Source organism: Calypte anna, chromosome 8 (assembly GCF_003957555.1).
Source record: "Calypte anna isolate BGI_N300 chromosome 8, bCalAnn1_v1.p, whole genome shotgun sequence".
Classification (NCBI taxonomy): domain Eukaryota; kingdom Metazoa; phylum Chordata; class Aves; order Apodiformes; family Trochilidae; genus Calypte; species Calypte anna.
The window spans coordinates 2,862,356-2,877,439 of NC_044254.1; the positions used below are offsets into that span (position 1 = coordinate 2,862,356).

The following is a 15,084-nucleotide window of genomic DNA, read 5'->3' on the forward strand; positions in this document are numbered from 1 at the left end:
AAAAAACCCAATTCTATCTAATGACAGATGATGTCAAATCACTCCTAGAACTGCAGATGATAGTGTCCAAATTCCTGAGCACATCATCCTCTGTGTGCTGTACAAATGGGAAAGAGTTCAGTGATAAAACTCACAGTGATCTCCAAGGCAATATTAACCTTTATTTTGATTATTTTCAATGTACTGACATTGTCCTTTTATGCAAACTTAACTGTAAAACACTTGAGATACTGCATAGAAAATACACATAGGAAAATCATATATACACTTTCATAAAAATAGAATACATCTTGGCAAAGTTACTTGTGTACAGTGTATTGACATTACTGAACTTACACCATCTCTGGAGAAAAAAAAACTGTGAAAAAAAGCACCCCAAAACATTTTAAGTGACTTGAGCATACTGGAATGGATATGGTTTGGAGCTAAACGAATGGCTATACCAGAATGTCAGAGTAAAAAAAAAAAAAAGTTATAAAATACCTGCTTTATAAAGTAGAAGTAGCCATGTTGGTTTTAATTCCAAAAAAATAGTGACATCTCTAAACTTGCATGGCAATCAAATGTACCAGTTCCAAATCCTACTGCAGATTCTTCAGCTGACAACAGACTTATAATAGCATTTGTTTCAGCATTTGTAGCCATCAGGTGCAGTGGTTTTCAGTTTCTGAGCACACAATGTAGTATATTACAGCCCTATTTCTATCAGGTATTTGATAAGAAAAAAATCTAAGATATAAAATTGTAAAACACTTAGCAACCTTTAAAATATGTAGAGAGCTTGAAATTATGTTTGTTTTTATTTCAGGTTAGGATTTTCTTAGTTACTTACAGCAGAGGCTGCTCCTTGCTTACTGCTTGAACCACAGACTTCAGCTCATACTTTGATTTTTCTGCTAGTTTTGAGAACAAACTGTGGAAAATAATAACTACTCCAGTGTAATAAATAAAGCAAGTGGTAAGGGGTCTTCAGACCCGTGGATTTTACTCTTGAATGGAATAAAGCAACCAGATGGGCAGCCTTGGGGAAGGAGGGCAAGAGAAGAAAAAAAGAGCACAGCACCATTTTCAAGTGGCGTGGTTCCCAGGGGGGTGGTAGGCAGCAGTCAGTCTGGAAGTGGTGACACCCCCCAGCACTTGGGGATGTGGATAAAATACTGCAATAACTGTCAAGTCATTTGGGTGCTCAGTAGGGGTAGGCTGACACAGCTATATAGACAATGAATGTTGTCTGATACTCAATGTTCCCATCCGTGCTGTAGGAGAAGGCTCTGACTCCCATGCGGTACGTCTTGGGCTCATGGAGGGCTCGAGTGGTGAACACAACTCCTTTCAGGTTTTCATCTCTCAGGGCAAAAGGGACTTCTGGGTCCTCCTCTGCCATCAGGAAGGTTGTCCTTGGGTGCATGACTTGATCATGAGTGTATGCAACCAGGCGGATTAAATCCTGCCCAGCAGCTATGCCGAAAGGGAGGGAGAGGAGTTTGTATTCCAGGGCATAGGTACTTAGGTCACACTCCAGGTCATTGGCTGGGCAGTTTTTCAGACAGAACCTAGGAAGAAGCAGAGCACCTCAGCCCAGAGAGAAGGCACAGCATCATAAACAGGGCTTAAAGAAATTCTTCTCTTGGTTACCCTGCTGCGTAATTTCAATTTCTCTATCAAGGTAATTTGCTCATGCACTCTTTGTCCATTGCTCCTTTAAAGTTGCAGCCCAGCTAAATGTCCCACTTTCCCTCAGGAGGATCATCCCAGAGTGTGCCAAGAGTAATGGAAAGATACTGGATACAGTTGAAGGCAATGGTGCATGTTTTAGTGACCTTGCTCTTCAGCATTAGATCTGGAAAGGCTCATTTAAAATGTCCTGAGCAGCTCTGTTTGAGGTGTCTGTGTGTTAGATCATAAAGACTTTGGAATGAAGAAAGGGAGAACAGATATTTTATTAATCAAAATTGAAAATAGGAGAGATATGTTAGCTCTACTTGTCAGTGCTAACAGAGGTCAAAGAACATTAACCATTTCAACTTAAATGTCATTCCAGTTCAGTGGGATCAGACAAGATGTTTTCTGACTATGGAACAAGCCATTTCCTTGAGTATATTAAAAATATTTTTAAAGAAATCAATGTTTTTGCAGAACAGGGAAACAGAGTAACTTAAGAATAGCCAAACTCAGGGCTAAAAGAGTATTTTAAATGCTTTGAAACTGATAGCAAGTTAGGCCTTTAGAGCAGAAACCATAAATGCAAAAGCAGCCCTGGAGGTGAAACAAAAGTGACACTGGATCAGCAGAAGGAAGGGTAGCATGCTGCCTGATGGGTCTCACATAGTAAAGGAACATTCCTGGTGAACTAACAGTAAAATGCTGCACCTCTGCTGGTGTGAGCTTTACTGGTTGATAACTAAGTTATCAGAGTTTCTCCTAATGCACACAGATAAAAGGATCTGAGCCTGGAGTGGGTGAAAAGGCTGAAAAATGACAACATACCCAGACAGAGCCTCTCGCTGGTAGTTGGGTGGACAAGGTGTGTCAATGCACTGGTAGCTTCCCCTCATGTTGAAACACATCTGATTTGGTCCACAATTAATGTTCTGTTCAAGGCATTCATCAACATCTGAATGTAAATAACATGCAAATGATCAGCTGCTGGTACTTGAATGAATTGAGGAGTTAAAACAAGGCGGGTCAGTAGAGGCTGCAAGGCTCCCTCTACACACAGGGAAGTTGTTCAGAATCCAGTCTTGCTGTTTGGGATGCTGGAGCCAGGGGTGCCAATAACATGCATTTATTATAGTTGTTTTGTTACTGGATGGAATATTGTGCTAGAGCTGCCCTGAAGCCATGATCCAGTATAAACCAGAGCTGTCATGTCAGAGATTACTTCATTTTTATGGGCTGTTTTTGAGGATCAGAAAATCTGACTGCAGCTTTTTCTGACAGAGACAGGTTAAGGATTATGTTGGGTTTGAGGGCAGAGGTGCTGTCTACTTTCCTGGAGTAGGGCACATGAGGAAACTTCAAGAGAATAAGAAGTTGCAGTTTCCTAATTTGCCGGTGGCTTGGGAAGTGTTAAAATGTGAACTACAAAAACTTCTGAAACCTGAAATTTTGAATGCCAAATCTCACATAACAAATCCAAAGAGGTGTCTGATGTGTCATGCACGTATTGAGCATGATTTGCATCTTCTTCACTTACAAATGGATTTCTGAACCCTCAGGGGGGATCTCTGTACCTTGACAAGTTTTGCCATTGGGCGTGAGCCGGTACCCAGCTGGACAAGAACACTGGTAACTTCCCAGGGTGTTTCTGCATTCATGCTGGCAACTATCTCTGGTTTCACACTCATCTATGTCTGTGGGAAGAAACATGAGGATTATTGGTATTGAACTGAGGTATTTTTTTGTTGTATTTATATATAAAGCTATGGACAGAGGTGATGTAAGATGAGTGGAGGTTGTTTTCAGATAGGGCTGAATGTCCAAGGCTTGGCAACTCCTTTCACATCTTACCTGTGACATTCCTAAAAATTTGTTAATAATTAGAGTCCTCACCTCTTCTGATAGCACTCATAATACATATTGCAGCTGGAAAGACTGGTCCTGACATAGAGTTCTGGGAAGAAAGGGGGGATGTGCAAACTGTACACATTGACAGGTTATAAAATACACAAGCTGAGCTCCCTGGTGAGAAGATTCAGGGAAATGGTCAGGGGATGCCCAGAGAAGTTCTTGCCAGAGGTAGCCTAGAGAGGGGAGGAGTTTTGCCTCCTCAGGCAAGGGTGTTTCCCTTCCAAACTCATCTTCCTCATGGCATGAGGTTGTATCAGTATCAGCATCAATAAATGCTCTTCATTTTTTTTAATCTCCCTCTCAGATATAGAAGTATCAGACCACTTTATGTAAAAATTTCAAAAGCAGACTAGTGTGGTTTAGAAACAGATCACATACAATTATAATTCCTTTTGAAAGGAATCTGCCTAATTCAGAGGAGTACAGAAGTTCCTACTCAGGTTACTCTCATGCAAGAGTTAAGTTTTGCAGGATTAGAACAGTGGAAGGAAGGTTTTCACTTGCCCTCTCCACCTGATTTACAGTGCTTGTAAAAATACAAACACAGAACTGTAGATGCAACTATAGAAACTTACAGTGTTGTTATTAAGATCTGATTTTTTAAAGCATTTAAAAAACATATTTTGGATGTTTTTTAAATATTAAACAATAATTTTTACATCTAAATGTCTATCTCAATGAAACAGAGGTACAATGAACAAATTCAAACTGGTCATGAACTTCAGCTGAACCCTTTCCTCAGCAGCAGTTGTATTCCTGGGTCAATTGAACTCCTATACTCATAACAAACTGCATGTATAGATCTACTGAAATGTCTTTATAATGTAAATACAAAGTTTGATGTCTGCCTATCTATAGCTTAACTAATAAATGCATATTCATATTTTTTCAAAATTACATGTTATATATTGCTGTATAATCCTAGCAATCTACATTTTGAGCAGGAGTTATTGTTTGCTTGGTTGGTTTTTTTAACTTCTTAATTTCTTCACATTTAGTACCAGGACAGCCTGCTGTTAATTTTGACTTTCACAAATTAAGTTTTCAATACCTGTGAAAACAGTTGCATTTCACTGAAAAACTAGAAGTGAACAACTGTAGCAATGCTGGTGTTTGAGCTCTGGTGTGCTCAATTCCAAAATCTTTTGAATAAAGATTTCTAAACCAGATTATTGCTGCTATCAGTGGGAGTCTGACACAGCAGCATCCCCAGGGTTGTACTGGATCTTACTGGGGTTTTTTTGACCTATGAGAAAACTCACAAAGGAACTACCATGATCAGAGGAAAGAGAATAACAGAGGGAAGTAATTGTAAACACACAATATGCAGCACAGTTAAAGCAAGAGGTTAAAAAAGGATGTTTAGAAATGTTTTTGCTACTAACATGCTGAGCAGACAACATGCAGAACTCTTGAGTATTTATCAGGACAACAGGAAAAAAACCACAGCATCAGAAACCATCAGCCCCTGGTATATATGAAAGAGTAACCTAAAAATAAAGATCAAAAGAAGAGAATTGCATAGATATGACTGACATTTACCTACACATCTGTCATTTCTTGCCTCATAGCCTTCAGGACAAGTTTCTCTAATGTTCCTTCTAGTCCTGGAGAAAGGTATTCTGCTGTTCCTATACTCTGAGAAGGAGCTGTAGAGATTTGAGGAGTGCCTGTAATACTGTTGAGGTTGATGGTTGTCTCTCACAGGGGAGAATTGAGCATAGCTATAGCTACTGTAATAGGCACCAGAACTTGGCAATCTCTCCAGTCCAGCGCAAGATTTCCCGTCCCCTAATAACTGGTGTCCAGGTGGACAGAGACACTTGAAGCTGCCGGGGGTGTTGGTGCATTGAAATGCACAGGGTTTAGGCACTTGTTCACATTCATTCATGTCTGCTCATGTGACATGATCCAGAGCCACAAACCATGTGGGAAAAAACAAAACAAAACAAGAACAAACAACAACACGTAACTGTAAGTAGAGATAATACACGCAGGCTCATCTCAGGCTGTGGAACAAACTGAAGGCATAAAAGTCAGAACTTGAAGGGAGTAAAATACAGAGAACATGATACCAAGCAGGTTACTCTGGCCTCTACAGTAATTTACCTTCATTCTGCATGTAAAGCTACTTCTCACCTAAGCCTGTGCTCACTCAGGACAAGAACTCTGCTGAAGGTCCTGCCTTGAGCATCAGGGCAGGGAAGGGATGGCTAAAAAAAGGGGGATCTAGGGCTGCTCCTCTGCTTTGACAGTAGTGGGGCTGTGGGATAACCTGAAAGCTGCCAGTTCCTGCTGCTCACCAGAAAAGATGCACTCTGAGATGTAAGTGGCCCCAAAGCCTCCATGCTGCTCATCCCAAGCTGCTCACTGCTACTTTTACTCATGGTATTTCCTTAAGTGCTCCACAGATGAGTGGAAGAAGCTGTTGGGCCCTTCTTTAAAGGAGGATCCTTACTACAGAGCATCCTTGAGAAGAACAGTGTAGAAATTCCTTCAGACTGACAGGGAGGAAAGCTCCAAAAACTCCAATACCCCCATTATCTGCCAGGAAAAATCAGATCCTGAGAGTGTGACACAGGACTGCAAGGGAAGGAGATCAGACACGTTCTAATCCTTCATTTTGTTATTGGTCATTCCAGCTATGAAGGGTTGGGAGACTTAATGTTAAATATTAATTCACTTTTGTACAATTAAAAAATAAAATTATTTTTGTTTTCCTAAGGAAAGCTAATTTTTAAATTTGGTTTCCATTTAAATTGTAATCCAAAGTAACCTGAACAAGCCCAGAAGTAAATAGCTATCCTTAAATCAAAACAGAGTAGTGAGTATACTAAGTGTGGCAGAGAGTTTAAGGATATAACAAGATGAGTATCCTTCACTCTAAAAATAAAGTAAATAGGGGTGCTCTTGGATACTTGGGGGAAGGACCAGGTCTTTCCCCACAGGCTCTCTGGCATTACCAGAGAAACATAGAGCTGCTTCTGTGCCAGCTGAAAATCTGAGATACACTTTATTCCTTTTAAAACTTACATTCATTCTTTATTCTTTACTACAAGGCAACAAAAATTGCTATTTTCAAACAGGAATGTGCAACTCTGCTATGAGCACAAATAACCTTATATCAGGATACATAATAACTCAGAATATATGTATATTACAAACCTTTTATAAGTAGAATTTAAAGCTGTTTTTAAGAGTTACTCAATAAAGTTTTAATTATTTCAGAAACATTAGATAGAGTTGAATGTTTGATTTAATTGCAGTGGCTAATATCTCATATATTGTCAAGTTTTAAAGAATTTGGGAGATATTAGTAATTAAATGTTTTGAGAGCTGGAAATCCAGGAGTAATTGCAGAGTGTTGCAATACTTTCCTATTGTTATTTCACAAACACATAACTGAAACTTTATATATTACTTGAAATATCATTAGGGTAATATTGTTGGGCAACAAGAGAGCTTCATTTTTAATACAGCAGAAACTAATTTGAATTTTAAGTTTATATGTTTTCATGGTGTGCACCAGATGAAAAATCTGTTTATGTAAAAGAATACTCAAACTCATTATTTCCCTTGAACTCAACTATTTTCTAATTGAGAACAGACAATACACATGTGCAGTAACATCTGTATGGCAACCCATGTCCTGGGAACCAGCTGTGGATAAGAAATAGAGGACTAGCATAGAAATAATGAAAGAAAAGAGAGGAAATTTTGAGCAGCTTCTTTGGTAGAAGCAGCCTGTGCAGTAGAAGCCAAACTGAAGGCAGCAAACCCTTGTATCTATAGCACAGCCATTCCTCTGGGATGTGATGCCTCGCTGACTGGGAAGCCCTTCTCCACTGAACAGTTCCCCCAGGAATATGAAATACTTACAGGAACAATATCAAATCACTTTCAAACAAAACCAGGTAAATTTTCAGGCTTCCTTCAACTTGAAGGATAATATTTGACTTTAAATTCTAGATTGCCTTGCATGTCTTACATGCAAAAGTGCTTTATAACAGCTTTTGATGATGCCCTTCCATGTAGGATATGGTGTGTTGACCAAATCACTGTAATTAAGTTAATGGTGTCTGTGGTGTTGTGTTGCCAAACAGGCACCTTTTCCCCATTTAACAGGAATTATGAAAAGGGACTGGTTTGTGAAAATCTGTAGTTTAGGCTTAATCTATCTTACTAATGTCAGAAATTTAAGTTGCTTTAATATATGCTAAAGAGCCTGGGATTGATTTTATTTCAGTAGAGGCAGCTGGTGAAAAGTCATGTCTTGGTCTATACCCAAACAGTTTCTTACTGTGATTATTTCTCTTTAAAAAAAACCCAACAAACATTCCTGGCTTTTGGTAGTCCAAAAGCTTAGGGTGTTTAAAAAGAAAAAACCCACTTATTCACCAAAGCAGGTATTTATCACATAGGAAAGCTAATCTTGAAGAAGTCACCATGGAGGAATGTATTTCCCATGTGATAGATGAGAGCAGCTGACATCTACCTCATTTACTGTCATATATCAACACTTATAAATCATCATTATCAAGGTTGATCAGCTATAATATTTTAAATATTTGACCTAAATACAGAAAGGGTGAATCTAAATGATTCTGGTGGTATCCTGAAGCCTGTGATGTGCCAGGTGGTGTGTTCTACAGCCTTGTGCTGACACCATACATAAGCTCTCTAGCTCCACATGCAGAGCTCCAAAAGCATCCTCCAGAAGCTACAGATGTGTGGGGGAGAAAGCTCTGCATGTTTTAATGCCTTCTACACAAATCACAGAGGAGAGTAACTGCATGGGCATCACTGCTGTGAGTGCCTGGCTCCCTCCAATCCACCCAAAAGAGAGTAGTTTGAAAATAGTTTGATATTTGTTGAGTGATAAACAGCTATCAGCTCCCTCTGCTGTAGCCCCCTGGGGAAAACCCTTGGCAATCCCAGTCAGTGTCACTTCCAGAGGCAAGTTCTAGGTGTATGAGACCTCTTACAACACATGCACACTGGGTTTTCTCCTTTAGGGGAACCCACACCACCCCCTGCTCGACTGCCTTGGGGTATGAATCAGCACAGGCCAGGGTACAGCCAGGCACATTCCACTGCCCAATCATTAAATAATCTGACCTATAATGAATAATAAAGCTTCTTGTGGAGTGATAGCTTGCCCCATCCATCCACCAGTGCTCTAAGACTCTTGTCCACTTTGTTTCCCAAGTATGGGTGTAGAACAATCTCCATTTGGAATGGTTTAGTTTTGACTATTGTACGGAACGCCCTGGTTTAGATGGATAATTCTGAACTCCAGAGTAAATCTGCCTACACAGCATCACCTTTGCATGGGATACAGCCAAAACCCCAGGCAAAAGCTGGAGCAGAAAGCAGATGACAGGAATATGACTGGAGAGCTTACCCACACAAGGCCTGCCAACTCCCTGGGCCCGATAGCCCCTGGGACACACACAGCGGTAGCTGCCTCGGGTGTTCTCACAGAGCTGGTTGTAGCGACACTGGTGGGTTCCATCCCTGCATTCATCAATGTCTGCAGGTAAGGGGAACCAGTCAGATTTCTCTTGAAACTTCTTAGAGCTTTAAATTTTTTAATTTCTTACTATCTAAACAATGCAGTTAAGCCACAAGTGAATCTGGCTCTCTAGCGAGATCTGGCCTCCAAACGTACACTTCTCTTACCAGGTGCCATGATGAGGCATTACTCTAGAACACATTAAATCACAAGACTGAAAGCAGATTTTGAGCAGTTACACAACTGGAATGCATTTACACACACATTAATTTTCAAATTTACACACCCATTACTTTTCAAATTTACACACCCATTAATTTTCAAAACTTTTCACTGCTGTTTCCAATGCAATCAGCTACTTTCAAAAGACAAAAAATCCATCTTCCTGACATATCCCATTAGAAAAAAAACTCAGATGATCTAGTAATATATGGAACACAAGTTATGTTTAAAAGCATCCCTGATAAGCAGCTGTGATCTTGATTCTGGGCTCCCAAGACAAGCAAGAAAGCATTTGTACATGGAGCAAAACATTCCACTCGAGGAACAATTTCTTGATTTCAAGGTTACAAAGCAGAAAAACTGCTGAGAAAAACCCTACTGTTCTTTCTTAAAAGTAATGAGAAACTAGAAATGGCAAAGATACATCTGTTCTTTTAATACCAAATAGAAAAGAGTTAAATACCTGTGTTCCCATACATGAAGAAAAATTGGTTCCTAAGTATGTGTGAATCTTTGTAAATGGAGATGGGTTATGTTCAAGATTTTTAGGTTTCTATTATTTATTTCTTTTTAACTCATTGTTGTGCCTGTGCTTACCATCATTGTACAATACATTAACACTTCCACTCACCAATACATGTTCCATTTTCTGCTTTGGTCATTCCACTGGGACACAGATCAACACACTTATAGCCACCACGAGTGTTTTTGCAAAGTTGATCAGGCCTGCATACATTCTGCCTGCACTCATTTACATCTTATTTAACAAAAAAACAAACCAACAAACAAAAAGGGCAAGAATGGAAATTAATTCAGTTTCTTATGGTCAATTTCCAAAGAGCAGAGTAATCCAGATTGCATATGTGCATCTGAAGGCATTTCATGCACATTTATCAGTCAGCCCAGTCCCCACCTCCTCTGGATGTTAGTGCTGCTTCACAAGTTCAGAAACACAGAGCAAGTACATCACCCATAGCAGGATTTTCACTCATAAAGGCTTACAATAACAAATACAGCAGCAAATAAAAGAACTAGGAAAGCTTAGAAAGAGGGAACAAACATTCAAGAACTCATTCATACCCACGCATTTTCTGCCCTTCAGCTGGTATCCTGGCTCACAACCACAGTGGAAACTTCCAATGGTGTTGAAGCAATGCTGATGACAGGAGTTGAGCTCTTGACACTCGTTCACATCTGTTGAACAACACAAAACAGAGGTGGAGTCAACATTCTGGACTCTGCTTTGAGCTCTGGGTATTGCACTGCTGAGGTATGTTCACAAGTGTTTACTGATCCCACTTCTTTGTCAAAGAAAATGCACATGAGATGCAAAAGCAAGAATGTCAGGTTAGGCTTTTAAATTTCTTTCTAAAGATGGAAAAAGCAAAAGGTTTCCAAAAAAACCCCACAAGCCAACCCAAAAACACCCACAAAAAAGCCCCCACAACAACCCAAACGCCACAGCCTCAACAACGACAACTTGTAGTTGGAGGTATATCTTATAAAACATTACTTTCCAATGTGTGAAAGGAAGCATTTTCAGTTAATTTTCAAGAAGATAACACCCAAACCCAAAGACCTCTCCAAACCTTGGCAGCTGAATCCATCAGCAGTTCTCTTGAAGCCATTCCCACATCTCACCACGCAGCGGTACGAGCCCATGGTGTTCTCACAGTCCTGGCCAGCATGGCAGGTATGTCCACCTAATGCACACTCATCAATATCTGTGATTAAAAACAAGCTGTAAACCTCACTGTGTCAAAATAAAGCACAGATTAAGCAGTGCCTTGAGCATGATCAACTATGAAAGAATTAATTGCAGATACATTCAGATATAAAATAATTAGAGTACCACGAATAAATAATATTCTTATAATGAGAAAACGGCCCAGTCTGAACAGAACATTTCCCTAGTGATTTAGGTGTCATGGGGCTTTTTGTATCCACAGCAATGCTCATCTTACCCTGACATGTTCTGCCATCTGCAGAAATTGTGAGGCCTTTTGGACAGGAGCAGTAGTAAGATCCCATGGCATTATGACAGGTATGGGAACAAGGATTTCGCACAGTGCATTCATCTTCATCTGGAACAAGAGAACATTTAGAAAACCAGTGAGACTCTACAAAACAGGAAAGGGCAATAAACAAACCTGCATGAGAGGGAGATGTCTGGTAGAGCACCATGGGACAAAATACATCTAGCAGTGGAGCAGCTCAACAGAAACAGTTCAGCTGTGCATTCTCCACTCTTACTTTTTGGGATACCAAACCCACACTAATGCAGCTTGCTGGAATTTCATGGTATCTCTGCAGGACTGGGTCACTACTGTGGTAACCAGTGACTGATAAAATCTTTTCCAGAGAATCTCTTTACAACAGAACAGAGTGTGAGATTTAAGATTTCTTACATACATGTGCAAAGACTAGTAAATGTTTTATAAGTTTTAGAACTCAAATTGTTTTACAGATGATACCAGAAATCAATTCAGTGACCTCATTTTCTGTTTCCCTGGTTTCAAACCTTTTCTGGTTTTAAATCTTTTGGGTGCTTTACCCTTTGTTTCTGGTAAAATCTCCTTGATTTATAAGCTTTCAAAGTGCACTGAAGCAAGTCCACACAAGTATAGCAGATGATTGTAACCCAATGTCAGTTATCTAGAGAAGACTGCTAAAATGTTCATAACCTTCTCTTCACCTTCACCCCTCAAGCAGACACTTGTGGGCTGCTGTCTGGGTTGCCAACACTCATCCTTCCTACCACAGAGATCAAGAAAGTGTTTCATTGCTTTGGAGGCTCAGCAGTGCTGTGGCTCATTGTCCCCTGATGGTGCCTGAGATGCCAGGGAAGTGAATTCTGAATGAGTACAGGAGTGAAATCTCCCTCTGTCTACAGATTCACACCTTGTTATCAATGTCATTCTTTCTGTTACTCTTTCTGAAGGAAAAAATTAAAAATGAGGGTGGCAATACACTGGAATGGGCTGTGAATGTCCTCTCCCTGGAAGTGCTCAAAGCCAGGTTGGATGAGTGGAGCAACCCGGTGGTCCTGGTGAAGCAACCTGGTGTTCATGGAAGGTGTTCCTGTTCATGTAGGGGGGGTGGAAGTAGATTATCTCTAAGGTCCCTTGCAACCCAAACTGTTCTGTGTGTCTGTGATGACACATAGCCCTTGTCACATCATTACCTGAGCAGTAAGGCCCAGTTGAGTCCAAACCAAACCCAGGAGGACACTGATTGCTGCGATCCCCTGCATGGTAAAGGAAGTTCATGTAACTCATGGATGAAAATACAGCCACTTAAGTACTTTTTAAAAAACTCTTTAACATTAACAATTGCAGTCTAGCTATTGGTAAAACATTTACTATGCTTGGACACTGAAATTTAACCTTAAAATCCAAGCATTATTTTTTTTTTTCTGCTTAGGCACTAAAAGTCAGCAGAGCATCTAGATGACTACAATACCTTTTGCAATGGAAGCATGGATTTTAAAAGCCACAGCTTCTTCCAGTGGGTTGTACTCTGTTGTAACAGAAGAAACATGGAGTGTTTCCACCAAGAAAGGCATCTTTCCTTTGGTGTAGTCATAGGTGATGGTGTGGTTCCACATGTAGGGGACACTAACTCCATCGATGGTGAAGAGACGAGTAGAGTGGGCATAGAGTTGCCCAGGGCCAGTTTGAATATAGTCTTCTGTGTAGTCCTGAAATAGCAAAACAAGCCTTTTTACTCCTATTTTGGTTGTTGAGTATTAACTGCACCTGGTGTTTTTCTCTAAGGAAGAAACAGGCCATGGTACTGCAGAACCTGATGGTGGGGCCATGGCAGAGCATTTCTAAAGCCACCAGAAAATGAATTTATTGTTTAATCTTTTGAGGTCTCAATATTTATTTTTTGGGTATTGCAAGCCAGATGCTGGCAACATGTGCTAAATGAGCACTCAGTAGAGGAAAAATCTGCCATGGGAAAAAAAAATAAGAAAAACAAAAGAGAAAATTAAAAAAACTATAAATATTGGATGTGCTACATACTGAAGTATATCAAAATAGCAACAACTAATTTATTTTTATTGTACCATGGTTTTAATATATTAAAACATTTTTGCTGGCTACCTATCATTAATTATCACTTTTAAAAAAAAGAAAACCAACCACTTTAAAACATGTTCCCTCTTTCAGAGTAAAATCAATTATCAAACCCATGGTTTTAAACCAAAACTGTAATGCCACATGTTATATTAAACAATATTTTTCACTGCTTACAATAAACCAAAAAGATGGAAAAGAAGCTCCCTTGAACTCCATCTTTCACAAGTGCAAGGTCAATGACAGAAGCTTTGTAGAAACAGCAGCAAATATCTCCCAGGAACAACAGGCAGAGGAATCCAGTAGCAGTTTATCTCCTGTCTTTGCAATCTTACCAGCTACAGAAATGTTTCTCTGCCAGACTTTGTGTAATTGTAGCAGCAAACAAATCATCAGGAATATTCAGAAATTTCTGCAAGGTCCCATGATATCAAAGGGCTGGGGAACCTAAAAAGTCAGGCAGGTTTAAGATGAACCTGCCTGTGATAACCAACCCCAGGAACACCTCTCAATACTATTTTTTAACAGCTAAAAACCCCAGTGCAACCCATGCTACCTTCCTAGAATCATAAAATCATAGAATTGGCTGGGTTGGAAGGGACCTCAGAGATCATCGAGTCCAACCCTTCCTGATGACATCTGTTTGTTTTCAAGGCAATGTTAACATCCATCAATTAAATCAGACACAAAATAAGTTCTGTAACAGTTTTCAGGACTTAGTGCCTGCTGGTTTGATACAGATGAGAGGAGAGGTTGGTATCTTGACCAGTTTTACCTTTATGTCAACATCAGCTACTGACTGGAGCTGCAGCACATGGCCACTCACAACAGTATCCAGCAGCAAGGCTCCATCTGAATCCAACCCCCGGGCAACATGAGTCATTCTCAGAATCTCTCCTATGAATTTGAAGAGCAAATTGATTTATAAAACATCCTGAACAGAGTTGGGTGTCAGCCACACAGCACCTGAACAGGGATCCCTTCACCAGTTGTTTAATATTCATATTTGTATGAGAAACACCATGCATGTCATAAAAGCATCACATAGTTCAAATTACAGCTCTAAAAGCTGTATTTAAGCCTCAGAAACCAGAGTTATTAGGAAAATATTGACATAAGCACAAGACTCAAAATTCAGCATCAGTTAGGTGCTGCTTTTAAAGAATCACAACATGTACCAAGCTTGCTGGAAACAGAAGCAGATGTTACATCACAGGTAACTAACCAGTTGCAAACTCCACTTGAGTTTCTCTCTTGAAGATGGCATCAGTGAGAGTAAAACCATTCATTGCTTCTCCAATTTCTTTTGCTGTTGTCCAATAAACAGGGCTGAGTATAGAAACAAGCTTTCTCATTGCTGGACCTGAAAGAAATACAAGACATTTGAGAGCTTTTTTTTTTCTAACACCACGTGACCCACATCAATAAGAACTGAATATGAAGACATAAAACAAGAGTAACCCTTAAAACTGAAAAAAAAGCCTACCAAGGCTCCGAGGGATGTTTGTAATCTTTGCTTGTACTACTCTAGTTTCAGAGTCAGGGCTGTCTGTTACTGCAGCATTCAGGAAAGCAACTCCAAATTCAATGCCATTGATACTTCCAATGATGCTGCCTTTGGCACGTGAAGGCCCACCTGTGCAGGGAGGGGTGGAGGGAAATATAAAAACTGCTCTTTTTTCAGAAAATTCAGAA

The 15,084-nt window shown here is 39.9% G+C and overlaps 1 protein-coding gene across 1 annotated transcript in view; it reads right to left on the reverse strand.

The window, feature by feature from the left end:
- Window positions 1–719: 719 nt before the first annotated feature.
- Window positions 720–15,084, reverse strand: part of HMCN1 (hemicentin 1) — a 137,392-nt gene continuing 123,027 nt past the window's right edge. The window contains exons 94-107 of the mRNA XM_030455549.1: window positions 14,876–15,025; window positions 14,615–14,752; window positions 14,165–14,286; window positions 12,770–13,007; window positions 12,492–12,554; window positions 11,272–11,391; window positions 10,897–11,031; window positions 10,388–10,501; window positions 9,939–10,064; window positions 8,975–9,103; window positions 5,113–5,463; window positions 3,234–3,353; window positions 2,488–2,614; window positions 720–1,553 (exon numbers count right to left, since the gene is read on the reverse strand). Of these exons, the coding sequence (XP_030311409.1) occupies window positions 1,187–1,553; window positions 2,488–2,614; window positions 3,234–3,353; window positions 5,113–5,463; window positions 8,975–9,103; window positions 9,939–10,064; window positions 10,388–10,501; window positions 10,897–11,031; window positions 11,272–11,391; window positions 12,492–12,554; window positions 12,770–13,007; window positions 14,165–14,286; window positions 14,615–14,752; window positions 14,876–15,025 (2,300 nt within the window). The 3' untranslated portion in view covers window positions 720–1,186. The remainder of the gene's footprint in view (window positions 1,554–2,487; window positions 2,615–3,233; window positions 3,354–5,112; window positions 5,464–8,974; window positions 9,104–9,938; window positions 10,065–10,387; window positions 10,502–10,896; window positions 11,032–11,271; window positions 11,392–12,491; window positions 12,555–12,769; window positions 13,008–14,164; window positions 14,287–14,614; window positions 14,753–14,875; window positions 15,026–15,084) is intronic.